Here is a 22626-nt window from a genome sequence, read left to right on the forward strand (position 1 = left end):
GTTTCCTCCCACATCCCAAAAAACATGCAGTGAGATTATTTGGCTTCCCCCAAAAAAAATTGACCTTAGACTACATAAATGACAAAACACTATGGTAGGGACATTAGATTGTGAGCTCCACTTAGTGACGTGACTTATCAACTTTGTACAGCGCTATGTAATATGATGGTGCTATATAAAATACTGTGTAATAATAATATTAATCCACTGAATCCAACAACACAGCCAGATTCAGTACTCCATGAGACTTATCTGCAGCAATCAAACAACACAGCCTAGTCCTGGACCAGCCTGTGGTTGGATATTTAAGCAAAGGCAGCGACATAATCTTTGTGTGCCATTGGGACTTTTTACTGATTGATTACTGATCAGAAAAATAAATCAGACAGGTTGGCTGAGAACACAGTTTGGCAGTGGGTCTGCTCATGTGTACCAAGCCTTAAAATACAGCCCTTTGAGCTCATTTTTTGTTAGCAAATCCATATTTATGTTAGTGTATTTATTACGTGTTTGGTGTTTAGAGTTAACCATTTGCTTTCATCTAAAAAAAATACTCAAGTCAAATAGAACAACTAATTATATTTCGTAATTACATATAAATATCCACCTAATGGGAAATAAATAACCACCAAGCATGGCAGACCAACCACACATTGTCTTGATTTAGCAAGATTGGGCATTAACTGAACAGGATGAAATCAGAGCTTGTGGGCAGGTTGGTGATGTCTAGCCTTTTCTTCAGTGTTGCACTGTTATACAGACTCATCTGCACTGATTTGCAACACACTATAAGCTTCTCACAGTGTGCACTAGAAATTGTTACAGGTCAGAGAAAGCTTGCATAATTTCTTGGACAGAGGAAATCCAGTATCATCTGGGTCTGGGTTACACCCAGGTAACACTACTAGATGGCCCTTAGGTGTTCTCATGTGTTAGAGATAGTTAAACAGTTTATTTGAGGACACAGCTCCATCTGCTGGTGGCCAACAATAACACAAAAATGATTGTTTAGAAGCAAACAACTGAAAAAGTGGAAAAAAAGGATAAAAAGACAAAGCCCCATGTGATTTTATTTTTTATCAAATTTTGAAAAAACCTAAATCTTAAAAACAACACACCATTGATGTATTTATTCTCTTTAATTTTATTGTCATTTATGTTGATTACTGTTAGTACTGATTACTGTAGTGATGACTGCATTTTGTACCCTATTGATTGTACCAAAGTCAGTGAAGTTTTCCAGTCTTTTTAGGTCGAAGTAGGTACCTCGGTTTATATTTGGATCAGTTTCTATTCAAATGTATATGTATATTTTTTATTGTTGGGTTGTCTGCAGTGTTCCACTTCTCATACCTTTTCTATGACAATAGCTTGCTTTTTAGCCACCCAAATTACCAGAACTGAAAAAAAAGATTAATCACACATAGACTTTAGTGGATTGGCAGCAAAGTCCCAAAACTTTGAGCAAGATTTGAGAAACTGTTTGTGAACAGGCAGATTCTTTCATTCTAAACTTTTATCTGTTCTTGTACCGACTGGAAAGACTTCTCACCACTCCTTGTACTGGTGCAGAAAATAAATAAACACTGACAAAAGATTTATCTTATTTAACCCCACTCTATGAAAAGCTAAATAAAATAGTTGAATTGGAGTTGGGATTTATTTTTCTGTATGGTTACCCATGGAATATGATCCTTATAAATACATTTTGTGTGTGCGTGTTTTTTTATTTTAAATCTCTCTTCATGTGTCAGTACAGATTAGCAAAGCTGTTTATGGGCAACACTCACCTGCTCCACCCGAATTTCATACTCCTTGTTCACTTTCTTCCCTCTGAAATACTTGGCCCTGTCGGGAAGGAAACAACAGATAAACATTAGCCTGGCTTCCATGTCCTGTTGAAGTTATGTTACTTGCCAGTGCGGTGATAGATTACAGAGGAATGTTATGTAAGCACAGGTTTAACGGGACCAGTTTATGTTCCAGAACGTGCCTTTACATCAGCTGTAAGGATAACTGTGGGGCAAATATGACAGCTCGTTTCCTTCCCCTCATCATGCCAACCTTTAAACTCACTTTGCTAAAAGCCATTTTTCGTAAATTGTATATATAAACCCTTGGACAAGCTGGATTAAAAATTCTGTTTTAACAACGCAAGTTACAAAGGGTGAAATATCACTTGTGTTGTGTTTTGATGTAAAGTGCTTGGGCCTACATTTCTTTGATTGCAATTTTGCATTGAGGGAATGATGAACTGATAAGAGAGCCTTTTCTTCCTGATGCCAGCAATCTACAGCTATGGAAGCATCAATTTTCCAATACTTTAGAGGAAGTAATAAAATTATAAAGCCTCAATGAGATACATCCAGCATCATCTAGCCCTTACATTCCTTGACCTGGTTCTTTCATTCATTGGATTTCAGTTCAAGTTTAAAGATTTTTGTCTTGCCTAGTGCCAAAATTGCAAACTGGTGGTCTGCGAAAAAATTTTGCTTACATAAGGACTGAGAGCTCTTTAAAAGTAGGGTACTATGGTGTTTTCTGGAAGCTATGTACAGCACTATGCAGTCCTTCCCATAAACTGGTCCTGTAGCACATAAACTGATTGATATGTTATTTCTTCCTCTTTTACTCCAGCCACAGAAGTTGGGTTTCTAATTCCTTAACAACCACCACCAATGGGAACACGTTCTGTTATTTACATTAGAAATCCAACTTTGGGCTGGTAACTACCAACCAAATTTAGCAAACCATTATCATAGCAACAGATTTAATGTCCGCCACCTATAAACATCTAATTTGAAGAAATGGCAAACACCTAGAATTTGTTGCAAACCCAAGATGGGTTTGTAGAGAGATACAACATGAACAAAGTACATGTATTGCAAAGATAAACTGTATATATATTTATATTTTAGATTTATTTATGAAAACGTAAACCCGGATTTTCCTATTATATATATAAAATCTCCTAGATTGTAAGCTTTTCAGGGCACGGGTCCTCTCCTCCTCCTGTGTCACTGTCTGTATCTGTCTATTAATTGCAACCCCTATTTAATGTGCAGCGCTGCGCAATATGTTGGCGCTATATAAATCTACTTTAATTTATTATTATTATTATTATTATTATTATTAATAATAATAATAATAATAATTATAATAAAAAGTCTTGTGTGCTGATGTGTGTGCCATTCCTCTGATCTTCTTATGGCTTATGTGAGATAGAATTGTCTCTGATGGAACTAAAAAAAAGAAAATCCCCCATGGGAATAAATAAGATTCTTTTTCCTTTGTACATTGACTTATTTTGGCTAGGAATTCTGTGATCCCTCAGTGTGGAGGCTGTTGTGTATGTAGATCATGTCCGTCTGCCTCACCAAGCACCGTTTGTGGGAACGATTCAGAGATACAACACGTCTGGCTGATGTCTACGCTGCAATAATGATCAGGGACAGAGAAGAGTGTCACCCACTGCGAGCATCCCCCGGTATCAGCAGCCGGAGGATCCGGGGGGACAAGGCCCTACTGTATAAGGGCTTTGTGTGCAGATAATGGGTGCCAGACAGCAGCGAGAGGCGCACTGCCTGGGAGATGGCGAGCAAAGATGGAAGAATGTTCTGCAGCCATCTCGCCTGTTCTGTAGGTCAGAGGAATTGCATAGTGACACCGTTCATGGCTGATTCAGGCTTTCTTCTCATCTCTGCTTGCTAAAGATCACCGAGTAATGGTGTTTACATCACAAACAAATCCTAATCCTGGATCTCCGCATTATCTCTCTTACAATTGTAAAACGTGAGAGGGGCTTTTTTAAAACTCTGCATTGCACATAACTGAAATGGAAAAGATGGACAGTGAAGTGGATTTGGCCAAAAAATGCTGCAATGGCAAAGGATGCATTTTGATGCAGTTACAGATACCAACCTAGGACGGGGTCAACAAAGAAAAAATGCTATAAAAATATACATTGTGTAAAGTCCAAGTAAACTTTTAGTTTAAATCATCTATTTACCTTTCAGGTACATAAAAACTGTGGGTGTGCAAAGTCTTACAGTCCTCTTTCTTTAAAAAGCAATTAAAGCCTTAGTAGAGAAGCTGCAAAGAAGAACCTGCGGGGAAGCAATGGAAGTCAAACACATTCCATAATAAATCAGAGCCAGGGCTAGTTAGCTAGCTTTGCAATGACTTAAAGAGTTTTAAATGTAGGATAGCTGTTGAAAAAAGGACATGATTTTAAAATATCACCCATACAAACCTAAAGGGTATAAAAATTTGATATTGCATTCAGGTATATTTAGCATTGAATTAAAAACAAAAACGTTTCTATTTTTTTTACAGTCCTGATTTGCTGTAATTTTCCAGAGCATACTCACCCAATAAAAAAACTTGATTATACCAGGGATAGCAACTTACTTGGTAATATTACCTATTACAATGCTGCCCTCTAGTGCTATGATATTCCATTACAGCTGTTTTCTCAGTAGCCATAGTCCTCATTCATCAAACTGCACTGAATGTAAGAGTCCTTGAATAATTCTTTCTCTAGAATAAACACTTGACACTAAGATAAAAAATAAACAATATTCATGTATCCTGCTGCATGTCCTGCAAACCTTTATTCTATATAAGAGTACTGCCACCAAAACAATCATCTTCAGCATCAACTTTTCCAAAAAGTGTCAGAAGCATAGTCTCTGCATTCTGCAATTCTGACTTTCTTGAACTTCATAACTTGGGAGAACCATTGAAATAACTTTCAGTAAATCACTGCTACAAATATTATATCGTAACGTATCGTATCGAATTATAAGTAAGTTAGTGTGTTGTTTAGTAGGAAGAATGCTTTCTATAGTGTAAGCTCTTCGGGGCAGGGTCCTCTCGTCCTGTGTCACTGTCTGGATTCATCTGTCATTTGCAACCCCTATCCATTTATATAAATCCTGTTTATTATTAATAATAATAATATTAATAGCGCTTGCCAGTGGGTAGTATGCCACCCATACAGATAGCCAAAAAATTCATTGGCGTCACTTAAACCTAAAAGGTCACTTGACCTAAAAGGCACAAATGGCTCATTGCTCATGGAACCCCCAGCAACCTCTGGAGAAATCCTAGGATTTCACCAATCCCTGGTTGAGGAACATTTCTCTGGCCTGTTCTACTGACTCTTATGTCACTACACAGCAGTGATATAGGGGGTGTTGGGTTAAACCACAAAGGGCCAGGTATTTTACACACCCAGAAGTATTGGATGTGGAATGTGCTTCAACCAACCAATGTAGCTCTTCAAGCTAGAAAACACTGACTGCCTTGACAACGAGACAGGTGAGTATTCTTTTTTTACAAAGGGACTGTTAGGTTTTTTATCCTTTCATGGCAAGTATGGTTTGCCAGATGATATGGACTAAGAAGCCCCCTAAGCTTGCCTTAAGTGCACTTCAAGCTTTCCTAAAACTGAACTCTGGCCATTATCAAAGTTCAAAGCTGTTTCCCAAAGAGATAAAAAAATGTTCCTGACACTAGCAAAAGGATGAGGATGTCATGGGTATGACAGAAAATAAAAGTAGTGTTTTGGTATTGGGTTACGTCACTTGGTTTGAAAGCCTGAGTTTGATAAATTATTGAAAGTGATTACTTGCAAATAGTTGTGTCACCATTAGAATATTTACATACCTCTTAAGAAAAAATACAAAAACAGGTGACTTCTAGTACATAGAGAATGGACACACCACTATCACACCCACAATCATATGGACCATAAACAGATCTTTAAAAAGTATTATTTTTATCTGGAGCTTTTCAAATACAACCATTCATAAGTTGGATAAAAAGTTATATATCTATAATGGGCTGATCATCAGACCAAACAAGGCACGACTGAAGGGGAAAAAGGAACTGAGACATTTGGTTCCAAAAAAAGGAACGGTCCCTCCATATGAGAAATAGTTGGGTGGTATTCAGGGTAAGTCAAACTTATGCACATGTTACAGCCCATCTGTAACTAACCATAAATGCTAAATATTGGTTTAGGGTATTGCTAATCTTTCCTTCAGTGTATGGCGGGCTGATGTACAGTTAGGTTCATAAATATTTAGACAGAGACAACTTTTTTTCCAATTTTGGTTCTGTACATTACCACAATTATTTTAAATACAACAACTCAGATGCAGTTGAACTGCAGTCTTTCAGCTTTAATTCAGTGGTTTGAACAAAAATATTGCATAAAATTGTGAGGAACTAAAGCCTTTTTTAACACAATCAAAATACAATCAATGTATTTTGAGATTGGGTTTCGCACAGGTTGATTTCCTTACCAATCTGTGTGTGCATCATCAATCACTAGGAGAATCTTGGGTTTTAGGACCACGGGAGGTGGTGGAGGTCCTGTTTGCTCTACCAGGCCTGCAGCAGCCTGAGTTGTCTGCTTGACTGCATTGGTGAAAGAACTGAAGAGGCTGGAACCTGGTGCAGAAGTCGAAGATGGAACCTGTGAAGGTTGCTGTTGTTTCCTCTCCATGGCCGGGGACACGGGATTACTCGTGGAATTGTCCGGTCGTTGAAGGTCCATCATGTAGCCATTGGGAAGGTTGGCCACAAAGCTGCTGTCAGAGAGACGTCTACGTAGGAAATTCATGTCTGTGGCTTAGAGACCAAACTTCGGGGTCTTCAGAGTTTCTACTTTTGGAGGGTCAGCTGATGGATGTATCTATCTAGTTGAGTTCCCAAACTTTTTCCCAGTATTTAGGCTGTAAATGAATAAAAAGGTTGTGTCAGCTAAAACATATGATTGCATTACAAGCGAGGAAAGAAAACAGGGAATTACTCATAAAAGTTGAGATAGTAAGCAATCTACGTCAACATGTGATGGAACCCAGACAGAGCAGACTTGAAAGGAGCAATTACCCATGGCCAGTAATAGCTTATCAGTCAGGCTAAAATACTATATTCTGTGGTCTAATCACAATCTCAGAACTTTTTTTGAAATACAGACAAAACATAACCTTTTCCCTATCTCAGTTTAGCTAAAACAAGATTATTACTAACGTTCAGAATATACATTCTCATAGCAGTACATTTATGGTTCTGGTTTGGTGGACGTTGCTGTCTGATATTCTACATTGGCTCCTCAGTGTACCCACAGAATACGATGCAGTAGGATTATAAGAATATTATTCTTGTTGACGGTACAATTATCGAATCCATTCACTATTCCCACATAGAGAAATCTAGGCTTTCCAGAAATTCCAGAAAGGCTTTCCTAAATTAGTAAATGAGATGAGGCTCTGCTGACTTCAAACATTCAGTGATGCGCAAAGAGAACGCCTGCATTTTCTATTGGTTTCTTTGCTTGTGATTGGGAGCGAGAAGACTGAGGAAATGTTCCCTCCTGCCTGCAGTAGACTGATGCCATCATCATATCTTAGTGAAAGTTTCATGACTAGAGCTCAAACACTGCTTTTATTGAAAAGTTTTTCAAAAGTGATTCTTCTGTCAGGAATACATTCTTCCACAGACATGTAAAGATATGGAAAGGACCATTGACTACAAATCCACCTTTCCAATAAGTCAACCTAAAACGACGGTGTCCACAGGGTGACAATACTGATGTGTGATATCCCTGCATAACACAGAGAATGGTCACCCTATTCCAGAAAGTGGAAAGGATTAACAGGTTATAAAATTATACTATAGGGGGATTTAGAAAACAAATACTGGTGTTGGTGGTAACGTAATGCTTATTAAATGTCATTTCTGATTTTGCCCATGCTATGCCCGGATTTCACATTTCTGCTTTACTAAAAAGAAGTAAATGGGATTTAAATGATCCGGTGATGCAAAACAAGACCACAGAGTGCGTTCTGGTAATCAGCAGGGAATGTGCCATCTACATACAGACAAATGTTACATCCGCTATCAGGATGGACCAGAAATGCTGACTTTAATATAATCCAGTTTTTGATTCAGTGTAATGTTAGCTTAGCGTGGGAGGAATGTTATTCCCAGTGTAACTAATTCCCAGCTCAGGAAATGTTACCGATGACGCCCAGCTACACTACAGACCCTGGCACGGGGAGAAGCATCCATCACATCAAAGAAGCTTTACTTTCTGTTGATGGTTTTCACAGATTTTATATCTGGGGCTGGCAAAAGGTGTGAACTAGTTAGAAGAAGAGGGGAGAAGAGAGAGTAGACTTTTTATAGCCAAATTGAATTTCAAATATTTATTAATAGTAGATTTTAGCGGTCCTCATGTTAACATAGAACAAACATTCTAAAAATAATTTTCAAACAAAACAGAGAACACAGTGTACAGTATTAACACTTTTCAACAATGATCAAAAAGTATTCCATGTCCCTGTCGCGTTTCGCCTGTAGGCTTCTTCAGCGGATTGTTGAGATCAAAAAGTTGGGGGAACAGTAACAATGGCTAGCAAAGATAAAAAATAAATAAATAGGACATTCACCTTGAACAAGGGATCAAAAGAAGATCACTACAATATGTAATAAAGGTAGATATTTACTTACATCGTGTAATCACTGTACTTCAAATGGAGGTACCAAGGGAACATCCACGCCAAGGAATAGTATGGTGGGTCATTGTCAGTATTTAATGCATGAGGATTTAAGTAAGATGTATGTAAGTACTTACTTTAGAGACTAAAGGCGAGTGGTAACTGTTTGCTGTAGTAGTTGAATGAGTAAACCTTAATATAAGTTGATGTGATAATATGGAATAGAGTCTGTTTGATAAAGGTGACTAAGGATTTTAGATCACTGTCACTTTCAAATAAATATCATAATTTGTAATATATAATTCATCAAGGTTTATATTCCCAATCGGTAATACTCTATTTACTAAAGTAAATAAAATCCTGGGTAGGTGCCATGACAACTAATCAATGAGTCTAAAAAAGTGTAAACTGGAAGATTACATCTAGTAAGGGTTTCAAACAGTAACTGGATAACAACAAATATTAGATTAATTAATCATATATTGGTTATTTCTTAGGGGAACTAGTTTAGTAAAGTGCTAAAAGTGCTAAAGGTGTGAACTACTTTGAAAGGAAACTAATGCCAACTTTGTTATAAAAGCCCAGGTTTCTGAACTGTCCTTACCTTGATTCCATAACATTGTGCTTAATCAAAGCAGAGTGAAATTACAAATTTATACCCTTTCATTGAAGTAAGGAACCCGAAATGGCAGTGAACCACTGCCCATGGGAAGATGCTACTTGAAGCGTTTACCGCTGTCAAATCTGCAAATCTTTATGAAGAGCTCTGTGACTGGCTGGCAAGGTGCCAGCCACTGGGAATGTGGAAATGCTTGTCACCGCTACAGAAGTGAGCCTGGCTATACTATTGCTGTTGCTCTAATGATTAAAAATAGACTGGTAGAAGACAGTGGTGTAGTGTGGTGGGCACAGGTGGAAATACCATGCCCTCACTTTTTTCGGGAATCGGCACACGTGTCCCTTGTTGTTTTGCATAGAATTCTTTGGTGGTCCATTTCTACTGTATGGAATTGCAGGCTCAGGGCGGTGGGCGGGTTTTGTCCCTCAAATACAACCCATCCACTCACCCATGGCAGCTCAGACCTGCCATGGGAGAGTGGGCAGGTTCTGGTATTATGACATCACTCTAGGGGAAGTTTCTTCCCCTTTGAGTGACACATAGCCAGGGGTGTAGTGGGGTGGGCATGTTTACATAACAATGATGCCCGCCCGCCATGGATTGTACTGTGCCCCCTCGTCTTTTTTTTTAATACACCCCTGGTAGTAGAACTCCTTTGATATATACGGTTTGTGCCATTTCCTAGAACAGTTACTTGACAGCTTGGCTATATTGTATATTATGTTTCAGATTTTTTTTCAACCAGTAGGTGGTGCTATCTTGTTTCCTCATCTTTTACATGCTTTACAGCTTGCATTACAGACCTCAATACCTAAAGCTCACATTTAAACACAACTGAATGACTGAGAGCTGTTGTGGTACCTAGCAGAAGGCTCTGCCTGAATTTTCAGACACACAAAGGCAGTCATGATGAAGGCAGCTACAGCTCTACATTGCTTCTAGAATCATTTGATATGTATAAATTGCTTAGTTGTGAAACAAAGATTATATAAATAAAAAACATATAGAATAATAAGAAGACCTTAACCATTGCTGACCCCTTTAATGTTACACATAATTCACCCTTTTGTCCGGCATTCAATAGCTTTCAGCTACAGGCAGATAGTTTTGCTATCTGAATAAGTTCAAAATGCATTTCATTTTCAAACCTCATTGGAATCACTCTTTGTTTTCAAAACAAGTATATTTATTCTGATGTTTTAGTATTGTGAACTGAGCTTTTTGTATCATATCATACAGCAGCAGTCTGAATATATGATTAGGGATGAGAGAGTCTTTCTGCAATTAGTTCCCTTCTCCTCAATACAGAAATCAGATTTGTCCTTCTGTGTAGAATCATGCAATTTGAGGATTTCTGTATAATTCTCTGCAGATTAGACTATGTGCACAGAAGCACAGAAGGATTCATGTCAAAAAAAAAGAAAAGAAAATGTCTCATATGAGATAACAGTAATAGGACTTTTTTAGCAAAATAATAAATATACGCTATGACGAAGTTTGTTAGAAACTATGCAGAAACATTTTATTTTGGTATATCATGCAAACAAATTGTACTACATTTGATGGAACTGTAAAAAAAAAATGTAAGGATCATTTTTACGTTTGACCTCTAGGTGGTGATATAATAGCAAGATATCTGAGATTTATTCCAGCATTGCTGAACTTCAGCCTGCTCCCTCCTTGTATTTTGGATTTATTTATTCACTCTGTACAAAACGATCAACTATGCACTAAAATACAATTGTTTTATTATTTTAGTAAACTGTTGCTTTTAAAACTAAGATCTTCTCTTGTTGCACTTACAGAAACCATTTAGTATTCTTTAGTAGTGCCCATAGCTCCTTCAGTAAACTGATTACACAACACTACCCCTTTGCTTCTAATGCCTGGAATATATTGGAATGCATTATAAATGTAATGGAGCCTAGTGGGCATTCTATTCACTGTGATATAATTCAAAATATCATTTATTTACTTGAATAAAATTTTAGCGACTTTTATTCAAGCATAAATCCCTTTTATTTGCAGAACTCAATATCCTTATTTGCCGGCTAATATCTTGATGTGCACTAAATATATGCTGGCCATACAACAATATACAGCTAGTCTCTGGGTTACATATGACATAGGGACTGTAGGTTTGTTCTTCTTGAGCAAGCTGAGCTTTGATGCACAAAGAAACAACTGTTTGTCTTGGTCATTAAAGAGTTGCAAGAGTTTGCAAAACAGCAAAAGATTTCTTCTGCTAATCATGGAAACTGCCCCCTCCCGCTATCAAGCTTCTGTCCTGCACACGAATGAGCAGGGAAGCCCCGTTTGTATCTAGAAGTCGTCTGTATGTTGGATGTCCTTAACTCAGGGACTAACTGTATAACAGTCAGTAACAGTTTTACATGGTGTTGCAAGGAGACAACACTGCTCCTATGGTGTCACAAAACATATACATGACTAGGGTAGCTCGCACCATGCCCTTCAAACCTCCACCCTCCCCCCTTACCATCCTCTTTACACTTCTCCTTGCCAGCCCCCTCCCTCAAATAAAAACTCCACACCTGCGTGCATTTAAATTGGCTGGCAAGCAGCCGTTTATTTAACAACTTGGCATTTTAACAATACCCATAAATTAACTTAGCATGTAAATAAATATTACAACAGAAACAAACAAACAACCAATAAACAAATAAATAAAATTTAAATAACATTTAAATAACAACCTTATAAATTAACCCCTAATAACCACCCTATCAACTCTCGCTTAAGCCCTTATTCACCAAAACCAAATCCAACTATAATCAACCATTTGCACCCAAAACAACTATGTTGACAGTCTGGAAGGTAAAGTCCGCCACACCACCACATTTCCGTAATAACAAAACCACCAAGCCATTCTGCCCCCCTAGCAGCACAGCACCACCTCAGGGGCCTCCACCGTTCACCACCTAAAAGAGAGGGGGGACTGAAATTCAATCTTACTCCTGCCCCCCCCCCCTTTCTTTTCAGTGCAGCACGGGCACGCCTATCATGTAGCCCCTCCGCATATTCCCTGCTGAGGGCTTCTCTGTATTTAAAAAAAGTGACAATCAAATATCAGCTCAACACTTCTTGCCAGTTTTTGAAATTTAATCATCACTTTTATAGTGCTAGATCTATAAGGGCAATCAGATTTTGCCCTTAAATGCTTTCATCGTTAAACCAAAAGACCAAAATCCTAAAGTGGGAATAAGAAACTCCATATATTTATGTGGGGTAACACAGTTCACCATATTTGAAAGCAGCATGAATTGTGAATTTATTTCAAATAGGGCCACGAATGCCACTTTTTTATTATCAGGATTGTGGTGGATCAGGGTGGCTCCAAACAAACACCACTGATCTCCATTGTGGCCTATGGTATTGTCATCTATAAAAGTGGCGAACGCTACCTGCAATGTGTGGATTGTGCTGATCCTCACTATAAATGCAGCGATACTAGAAAAATCACCAGTGACCAATAATAAAATGGGGTTCATTCCTAGAAGTGCCTATCACGTTTATGAATTGGGAGATGACAACTGCATTGTTATTCCCACTGATAAAATGGAACTGAACATTAGCTTTATATATGTGCCACATGCACTTCAATTTTTTTAATTTTAATTTATTCCTTTTACTTGTAGTGCCTGACTTAGAATTCTGCCTATTTAGTACCCGAGACCTGGAAGTGTTCTACTTTCTGGCTGGGCTCTACAATTATTAAATAAGGAATAAATATTGGTGCAATGTGCAGAGCAAAGGGCTGACAAGTGACACTGCACCTGTCATTTTTTCATTCTTTGTACATGCGGATATCCTGGCAGGGTTGGCACTGTTGTGTGGGCGTCTTGTCAGCGCTTCTGACGGCTACCTCCTCCTCTCCCTCCGAGTGTTTAGCCAAAGGGAGGCTCTGCTAGGTGAAAGCTGTAATATTCACACGAGAGCCAGCGCTGAAAACACTGCTACCTGTATCTTCACAGAATACCTTGTGTGTAAATTACTAAAATTATTTCTAAGCTAACACAATAATATTATTAATATCATGCATGAAATTTTAAAATTTGCAATTTTATTTCAAATAATATTACTATGAGGGACATTGCACTTTGTTTGTAGCAGTGTTTCAACACCGGAGCTCAGTGGAATTCTAGGGTTGCTCCAGAGGTTGCTGGGGGTTCCTGGAGCAATGTACCAGAAAAAGGGAGAGGAATGATTGTGCATCCACTTCCTGTACTATGTAAAGTCCAATACTTTCCCTCAGCACCAAAGAGAAGGTGGGGGTTCGATGGAAGGTGGAATCTGAATACCCTGTTTATTAAGAAGGCTTCTAGATATCCAAAAACCCCCTTCCAATCCAGAGGCACAATGACAGGGGTACATTGGTACCCTTAAAAATAATTTATATTGCCAGAAGTAATACATTATCACTTTGTCCAGCCGTGTAAATCCAGGTTAATGACGGTGATTGCGTATGTGTAAATAATCAGTGTATCCACAACATGGCAAAAAAAGGAAGGCATTACATGTTATCCTCCCTTTAGTGATGAGCTGAGATTTGTCGGACTTGTGTTTAGTTTATTTTTTTATATTTAAAAGCAGAGGATTGATGTGCTCCTGTCATTACAGGATGTTATGGATGTACTGAGGACATTGCCTGCCATTGGGAGCTTTTTCAAGGGAGTTTTATGTAAGCAATTAATTGCCACAAAGTATCGGCGGGGGTAGGAGGACACTGAGATATTTTTAAAAGCTCATAACATTTTAATGAAGCTATTATGGGTAATTAGATTACAAAGAGATTTAGCTACTCTTACTGTAATATGCTTCTATTATATAACCATTCTGGTCATTTTTGCATTTATTTTACAAATAATCTCAGTTATGGACTTTTTGTGGACGTTTTAGCAGCTTTTCAAACCTGCATGAATAAATTCCTGACATGTCACCATATGTCACAATATGTGTATGATTTAAAAAGGATGAACTCTTTAAAAAGTGGTCTTTTAAACATTCGGTACTTAAAAAAAAAAAACACTTTTAGGACATCTTTTATAATATATTTTCATTAGCTTTAAAATCTTTTAACACTTGGAGGTATATTAATAAAGTATTGAATCTGACATTCACCTAAACATTCCATGGGGAATCTTCAAGGTCCATGTGTTTCAATTGCAGTAAATACATAAATGTAAATGAAATGAATTTAAATGTCAAATTCACTGCTTTATAAAAAAGAACCCTAGGTGCAATTATGATACCATATTGGATTGATATAAAACCATTGGATTGATAAAAGCTGAGGAAGAAGGGGAAGGGGGTTAGCCCATCTTTGTATTTCAGCTGGTGGTGGTGAACTACCTTTAGTATACCATTTTTTAGATCTGGGCATAATAAACATCAGAAAACATTCCACATTCCCTTTGCTAAATGTTACATGTGGGTTTAGCACGCTCAGTCAATCCTGTATACAACTAATACAGCTCAGCAGGGATGGGGGGTAGTCAACTATTTATATTTACCGATCAATGTCAAGCTGCTTATTTGACATTAAACAAAAATCTAAATCTAAACGGCATTATGCTTCTTTCAAGTGGACGAGGTCAAATAATAATTATTTTAAGGGAAATGATTTATAAAGCTGTTTAATGAAATAGGAAAGGCCATCAAATTGTTCCATTAAAGAATTTCAGTAATATCAGAGCTCCTTACATCCCTGAATGTAAAATATGTAATTTATCTAATCTTCTAGATAAGACACAGGAATGTGAGGTCATCATTGCTCAATGAGAGTCATAATATGCCAGCGCCCGCCCAACCCTTCCATTATCATCGCCAAGTCACTCTAAGCAGGATAGAAAGTTTCTATTGGAATATGATAGAAGATGGCTTGTTTTTTATTCCTGGTTCGGATATTCCCAATAGGAGTAGGCAAACACCAAATTGTATAAAAACATATAACGCTTTTAGTTTCTTTTTTTGTGGTTAAATTCAGCAAGAGAACTGTAGGGATATAGGATTGTATGTGTTACAAAAGGGGGGGGGGTCCTTTAAATTCTCTATGATGGACATATTTAGACATGCCGAGGGCACAGGTCTTATCATTTGGTTTGCCCAGCCTGCCTATAGCAGTGTATTTTGTAAAAGACGTGTGCTGGATTATGGTGTGTGTATGTGATAATTTTGCAGCGTTGAAACAAATGTAAAATGTGTCAGAAGTGGTGTAGTGCACAAAAAGGTGTAAGGAGGGTCTGCAGTGTTCAATAAAGGTATATGGGGATGTGCAGTGGTGACAGAGGTGCGCCAGGGATGAAGCGTTGAACAGGTGCGATGGGGTGGAGGGTACAATGGCTTAACAGGTGTGCTTAGATATAATGGTAAAATGCTGATGCAGGGGTGCAGTGCAGGAACTGGTACCCAGGGGGGTCTGGAGTGAAACAGCTGTGCAGGGGAAGGGGTACAGTATTGGTATACAGGGGTGCAGTGGTACAGTGGTAAAACCGGTATACAAAAATGCAGTGGATCAGCGCATTGATACAACAGGTGTGTGGAGGATAGGTGCAGTGGTGGGACAGGTGTCCAGAAATACTCTAAAAAAGAGGACAGGTTTTCTATAGGCTTTGCTAAGGTATCTTTTTTTAAAACAAAAAAGCAATGCCCTGGTAATCTCTGCTGTCTTGTTTAGTAGATTTTTACCTCTTTTTTTACAACCTTGCACACAGATATTCTAATAATTTTTAATTCCTCAACAGACAAAAAAGTGCAATAAGTATTTATTTTTTCATCTTTGTACTTTAAAATTGCATTAGGATTTTGGTCATGGGTTCAGCTTAGAAAACAATAATGAACAGAGATGTACTTTATTGCGCACAAAAACAAAATATAATGAGCTTGCCCCATAGTGCTGGGCAGTGCCCTCCTCCTCCCACATACACAGAGCACTTTATCCGCATCACTAGGGAATTCCTGAGTGGGATGTGAGCCGGAGATTTAATTGAAGCTGACAGTGGCGGGATTCTGGCCGCTGTCCATTCATGTAGATTCGTGTTTGCAGATGAATAGAATCAATAGCCAGATAATTGGCTCAACTTCTGGTCACTGCGGGCAGAGACAGCCCTGAATAGGCAGGGGCAGAGCTACCATCAGCACCACTCTCTGCTTCTTTATAGGTTGGGTGCTTGGCATAGTGGCGGTGTAACCTAACCAGTGGGTGGGTCGAAGACACTGTACTGATGGTGTGTAATGTTGGGTGTCATTCAACTCAGAAGACTGAGGACATCTTGTGACGGAACATAGGTATTGCAGGAAAGAGTTTATACTGACAATGGGCATTGTCTACAGAGGAAGTTGAAAACAGCTGGAAGTTGGTCGTTGATCTCATCAGCATTTCCTACAGTAATACAGAGCGATTATAGAGTGCACGGGGCACTATGGTCAAAACTCAGCCATCTGTTCGATTACACGGGTTTCAGGGACATGGCACAAATTCTTTTGCAAGGCAACAGCGGCAAGACTATTGTTAGTGCAATGTTTACCTTTCTGATCTATTTCCAGAATGTGGGCTTTAAAATTAACCTGTCAAGTAAAAGAAGATTCCTCCAATAGAAGAGCTTTTATACTTATATACCTAGGGGTTTTTGCCTCCCCTCCGTTCCAGCCTCCATTATTTGGCTTTGGACATGTTTGGTGTTGCTGAATACCTATGTGCTCCACTGAGTTCCATCCCCGACCCTTACATCACTGAGCAGTGGGTTGCCCTAATATACAAATACATTCATATACCTATGCCTAAAACATGTTTGTTTGTTTTTTAACATTACCACACGTTAAAAGGGTTCATTGCATAAAGCTCAGCACATGTATACAAGTATATCAGGTATACCTAAAATTACTATGGTTCCTCATTTTCTTGTCCCCAGAATTGCACAAGGTGTAAAATTCCATTCCAGCAATGTGTGAGATGCTGGTAATAAAGCCACATACAGTGAAAAAGAAATTCATTCTTAATAGCCATCAGTTCCAAGTATATGGCAGCAGTAATCAATGTGTAGCTGCACCTTTAATGGCAAATAAACTGTCCCTTACAGCCATATTCCTCTACAGAAAAAGCTTGTATTCTACGTACAAAATGCAGTACAAAGACCTCAGCGGGGTTCAGTTCAATTTATATAACGTTAAATCAATCCTAAGTTCACACTTGTGGTTACACAAGCCACCTGAGAATTTGTGTACAGAGATTTGTTCACTTGTTTCCAGGTATTTGCACAGATTTTTATCAGGCCATTTTGCTTTCCATTTCTACATGGTTAGTAGTAAAAGCAGAACACAGAATGTCACAGTTTTGTGTAATGTGTGCACTGGGCCACTCAAATGATTTTAATGATAATGGATAGGTAGTAAAAAACTGCAATGTGTTAATTGCCAATCTGAATTAGCCACCTCCATGATGAATTTAAATATATCACACACGTGAACTACTGTACATATTTTCATATATTTAGTCAGGTAAATGATTGTATGCGTGTCTTTCATCTTCCTGTGAATGGCTTCTGTAGTATGATTCTCCTCGAATATAATCAATTCACAACCCCCTTCACTGAGTGAGCAGAAAATGAAAGACATTTCCAATTTCCAGTGATATCAACCCTCTCCACTTCTACCTCTACCCATACGGCCTGATTTATTAAAACTCTCCAAGGCTGGAAAGGATACACTTTCGTTAGTGAAAGGGGGTGATCCAGCAAACCTGGAATGTGTCTCGTCCAGGATAGAAGACATTTTCTAGAAAATAGCAAATTAATTGAAGAAATATATTCCAGGTTTGCTGAATCACGCAGCTTCACTAACAAAAGTCCATCTTCTCCAACCTTGGAGAGCTTTAATAAATCTGGCCCATAGAGTCTGATTGATAACATCATACTTCTTCATACAGCTGTTGAGTGTTTTGCCCAGCTAATGTCTCCCATTGTCCTGTGACTACACCACATGCTACCAACTTGAGACACTGCAGTGATTCCTCTTCCTGGCCTGCAACTTCGAAATAAGAAGCTGACCAGTGGGTTCAAGTGACCTGATTAGAAAAATATTTTACATGTGAATTTAAAATTATTTTGTTTATAATGCCTTTAATGCAGTGAAGATTTCTCTCTAAATCTATTACTTTATAATAGATATTATACTATATATATATATATATATATATATATATATATATATATATATAATATCTAGTAATCTATTAATATATTCTGTTTGGTCCATATAGATCCTATAATAGACTAAATACAGTGGTACCTCGGTATAAGTCCGCTTTGGAATTATTCCAACTTGGTATAAGTCCTGTTTAGACACGAAAAATTTTGCTTGGAATACAACTTTTGTGCTGGAACTTGTATGGGTCAAAATGAGTCAAAACACAGCGCGTTACCCTTGTTTACCTCTCTCAAGACAAAGCCATGACTGCCCAGGAGCGTCACTCAGTGAACAAGCCGCGCTATAACTCTCTGTGAATTACATAACATCTCCTCCCTTCTCAGCACCATCCTAGTAGGTACTAGACTCTTCTCAGCAAGGTAAAGTCAGGTTACATTTTCATTTATTTCATCTAATTGCTTTCGTATTGATGTATTTTAGTATTAAGCAGTGTTTAAATTATTCTATCCAACCCCATTAATGTAGATTATGCCAATAACAATAGAATTCTTTCATCATGGGAACAGATTAATCAGTTTCCTTTTATTTCTTATGGGAAATATTTGTTTGGTGTAAGTCCTGTTTGGTATGTCCAAGGATCTGGAACGTATTAAGGACTTATACCAAGGTACCACTGTATATTACTTTATAATAGTTAAATAATGTTTATCTATTCCTTAATGCCTTTACCAGTCAGTAATTCATTTATTTCTGTTGCTTAAAGCAGAACTAAAGTTTTAACTAAAAATGCTATATCATACAGGGCATCATTGCAGAAAGAAACAGGCTCTTTCACTTGTCACTTCTGCAATAAGCATTCCTACCTGCCTGATCGCTGCATAAAAATCAAAAATCCCTGCACTTGTCAGAACTGAATGGCTGAAGAGAAGAAGAAGGAGGATGGTGGCATCCTGCCAGGGAACAGGGACAGGTGAGTATAGCTTGGTTAAATTCTGCTTTATTGTTTCTGGTGTATAAGGTTAAACTAAAATAAATACCAGATTGGACTAAAGCCTTGTACAGGTAAAATATTTTTATCAGAATGCTTATAATCTTCTCGGGTGAAGATTTGGCTTTTGGACAGCGATCCCCTGACGTTGTTTGGCCATGCACCACGTTGGATCACTAAATGACCAATAGAATGAGAGCTGTTGTTTCCTAATAGGGAGGAAGCACCTGGGAGCCTCCTGCTTGTCCTCCCCCTCCCTCTATATAGAACAGAACAGCGATGTCACCCTGCAATGTCGCTGGAAATCAACGCTCAGTTCCAGTGACATTAATTGAATGTATGTAGGTAGCAGCTGCGATATATTGCAGTGAATTTATTTTGTATCAGCTCCATGTAGTACCAATCAGTCTTTTGTGCGGTTTGCAAGCAGTCAGGAAATAGACTTGATATTTTTTGTAGTTATTACATATAATAGGAGCTGGTCAAATCCCTTTGGAGTTTTCCCTCATTACCTGTGCAGGGCTGCTGTCACTGAATGCATTTTGCTGCGGGTCAGCACTGATTGATAACTAGCTGAAGCCTTATTTCTCAGCCCTACCATATCTCATGTGCATTAGCAGCAAGAATCAAATCAGTCACAGAGCTATATTACAAAGGTGAGAAAAAATCATTCAGTGTAAAGTGGATCTAAACCCTAACTGGTAGATATGTAGTATTCTAACCCACAGTGTATCATAAGTCATTGTAATATTTTATGTATCAATACAATTCTGGGTTCCTCTTTTTGTTGACCTCCTCCAGCTTTATTCTTTTCCCTATATCTACATGCAGCCACTCCAATGTCAGCTGCACAGCAATTACCTTGGAGCGTTCCTGACAATGAATCCTGGCAGGGCTGGTTGTGGCTTCTACCAGACATGCATGTGGTGGGGGGACAATCCAAATAGATAATTGGGAGTTGTCACCCAGGTAATGCCCAAACAAGGACTTTTTTATGACATGGAAAAGCTTATATGAGATTTTAGCTGCTGGTTTTTAATGCTGTTTATTATGTTTTTACCAGTTCATGAATTGATGTTTTTTTATTATTAGTATGACATTATTTTGCTTTCAATGTTAGCTTACAAAAAATGTTGGTCCTTCTAAAATGTAAACCCAGCATTGCTTGTAAACATTTTATTACCGCCTCATATGCCTCCTTTCCTTCACCCCTTTGAAGCTCCGCCATGATCACCACTCTGCTGCTGATAAAATTTTATTAAGATCATCTTTGTCAATGACAAATTTGGGGAAAGAACAGCCTGGAGCAGCCGAGTGAAAGGAGGTGGGCTGAAGGCAGGCATGGCCAGGGGGCTGGGGGAAGAATAGGGAGTTTAAATAAAAGAAAGTTTTGATAGGTTAATGGAAGCAAGTAGGGGATAGGTTGGAAGTTTGAAAAATGGGGTGGGGAAAGTAGGGGTTAAAAGGGGGAGAAAAGAGGAAGTGGGGGGAAGTTTTAGAAAAGTGAGGAAGTGAGCTTCCCTCCTACCGGCCCTATGTGCTAGGTGAGGAGTTGTAGGTTGGCTTGCAGTTGGGGTCATTTTTAAACAGGTGTGGCAGAAGGGGGAATTATCAGAGGTGTGGGATCTCCAAAAGGTTATGGTTGAGACCACCTTTAAGGTGATGTTAAGGAGGGGCTGAAAGTAGTATACTCGTTCTCGGGCCGGTGGGGTCTGTGGCTAAGAACTGAAGTGATGGTTTTGGGCAGCTCCTCCGGGTGGTATAGTGTGGTGAGCGGTGTCTCTGAGTGCTCGCAACTGGGAAGGAGGAACAGTTTTGAAAGGATACAAATTTTAGAGTTAAAAGGTTCAAATTTTGGAAAAGTGTAATTGTTATTAGGGTTATTTATAGTCATTGTTATATATTGTTGATGTTATTATGCTTGTGACTAAAATGTTTTGGTTATGAAAATGTTTAAAGCAAGTTGTGCCGATAAAGTGGTCATTATGGTTATTTCCCACAAAAGGGGTGTGTTAGTGTTGTGGTGTAGTGGGACAATGGGGAGGGGTGGAGAGACGGAAGGACATAGAGGATGGTAAGTATGGGGTGAGCGTCCTAACTACTTGGGTCATGAGTTTCAGTACGGGGACACTAGTGCTACAAAGCAAGAGCACCAGTCACAAAGTCAGTACACCCTGCAGGTATATCCCAAAACATCAGAGGGTTTAGTCTCTGCTAGGAAAAAGGGAGGTGAAGCAATGTCCCTGTGCACTCTGCATGGAGTATGTGGGTGGCATATTTTAGTAATGTATATACATTGCTAACAACATGGGACATGGTTCCTTAGCTCTGTCCTGAGTCTTATCCTTTGCTGTATTCATCCTTCGGGCGTTCCGGTACTCTTGGCTGAGTGTCAATGGGAAGCAAACCGCTCTTTATTAACTAAAACCCAGATCCATTAAGGCAAGTGGAGCGAACACTTGGGTTCTGCTGCCAGAGCATCCTACATCACTTTCAATCATAATATAGAGCTGGGGGCTGTTCCAGCATATTAGATAAAAGCACAAAGCTTTTAATGAAATCATTTTATGCAGACGGCCTTGTAGTGGCTTCATAAACATTGTTCGGGTATAAGAACAGAGTTTGTAAAATATGTCTTGTTGCTGCGTTAATTTGTTATGTTTTTATATAGCACCAACATACACACCACAGTTATATATAAAGTCTATGTAGTTTCATTTAGATGAAGAGCTCATAATCTAATGTCCCAACTATAGGTCAATTTTTAGGGAAGGACAATAGACCTACCAGTATGTTTTTTGGATGTCGGAGTAATCCAGAATGCACCCACACCAACACTTTGGCCCTGATTTATTAAAGTTCTCCAAGGCTGTAGAAAATACATTTTATCGGTGAAGCTGGGTAATTCAGCAAACCTGGAATGGATTTCCTAAAAGTCATTAGCTTTTTGTTAGCAAATGTTTTTAATTCTGGACCAGATCCATTCCAGGTTTACTGTATCACCCAGCCTCACTAATAAAAGTGTATTCTCTCCAGCCCTGGAGAACTTTAATAAATCAGGGCCTATGACAGCACACAAACTCTATGAACCTGGGACAATATTGCTGCAAAGAAGTGCTATCACACATCCTAATGTATCAAACATTCTTCCTCATGCTTAAGCAAAGGCTGGCATCAATGAAAACTGCTTGTCAAAAAAATTCACAGAAATATTGGCTGCATTTCTTTCCAGATGTTGATTTCTTCTGCAAAAATCTACCTTGACACTTGTCAACGTCCAAGGCCTTAATAATGCAACGTGTGGGTTCCATATCTATCAGGGAGGTAGTGGAGGGGTGATGAGACAG

General features: G+C 38.6%; 1 protein-coding gene across 2 annotated transcripts in view; it reads right to left on the bottom strand.

Annotated features, from left to right (window-relative positions):
• Positions 1-22626, bottom strand: part of SYN3 (synapsin III) — a 188161-nt gene that overhangs the window by 144650 nt on the left and 20885 nt on the right. For both annotated transcript variants that reach the window (XM_072400159.1, XM_072400160.1), the window contains exons 2-3: positions 6312-6743; positions 1791-1848 (exon numbers count right to left, since the gene is read on the bottom strand). In XM_072400159.1, coding sequence (XP_072256260.1) covers positions 1791-1848; positions 6312-6631 — 378 coding nt within the window. In that variant the 5' untranslated portion in view covers positions 6632-6743. The remainder of the gene's footprint in view (positions 1-1790; positions 1849-6311; positions 6744-22626) is intronic.

This window comes from Pyxicephalus adspersus, chromosome 2 (assembly GCF_032062135.1).
Source record: "Pyxicephalus adspersus chromosome 2, UCB_Pads_2.0, whole genome shotgun sequence".
Lineage (NCBI taxonomy): Eukaryota > Metazoa > Chordata > Amphibia > Anura > Pyxicephalidae > Pyxicephalus > Pyxicephalus adspersus.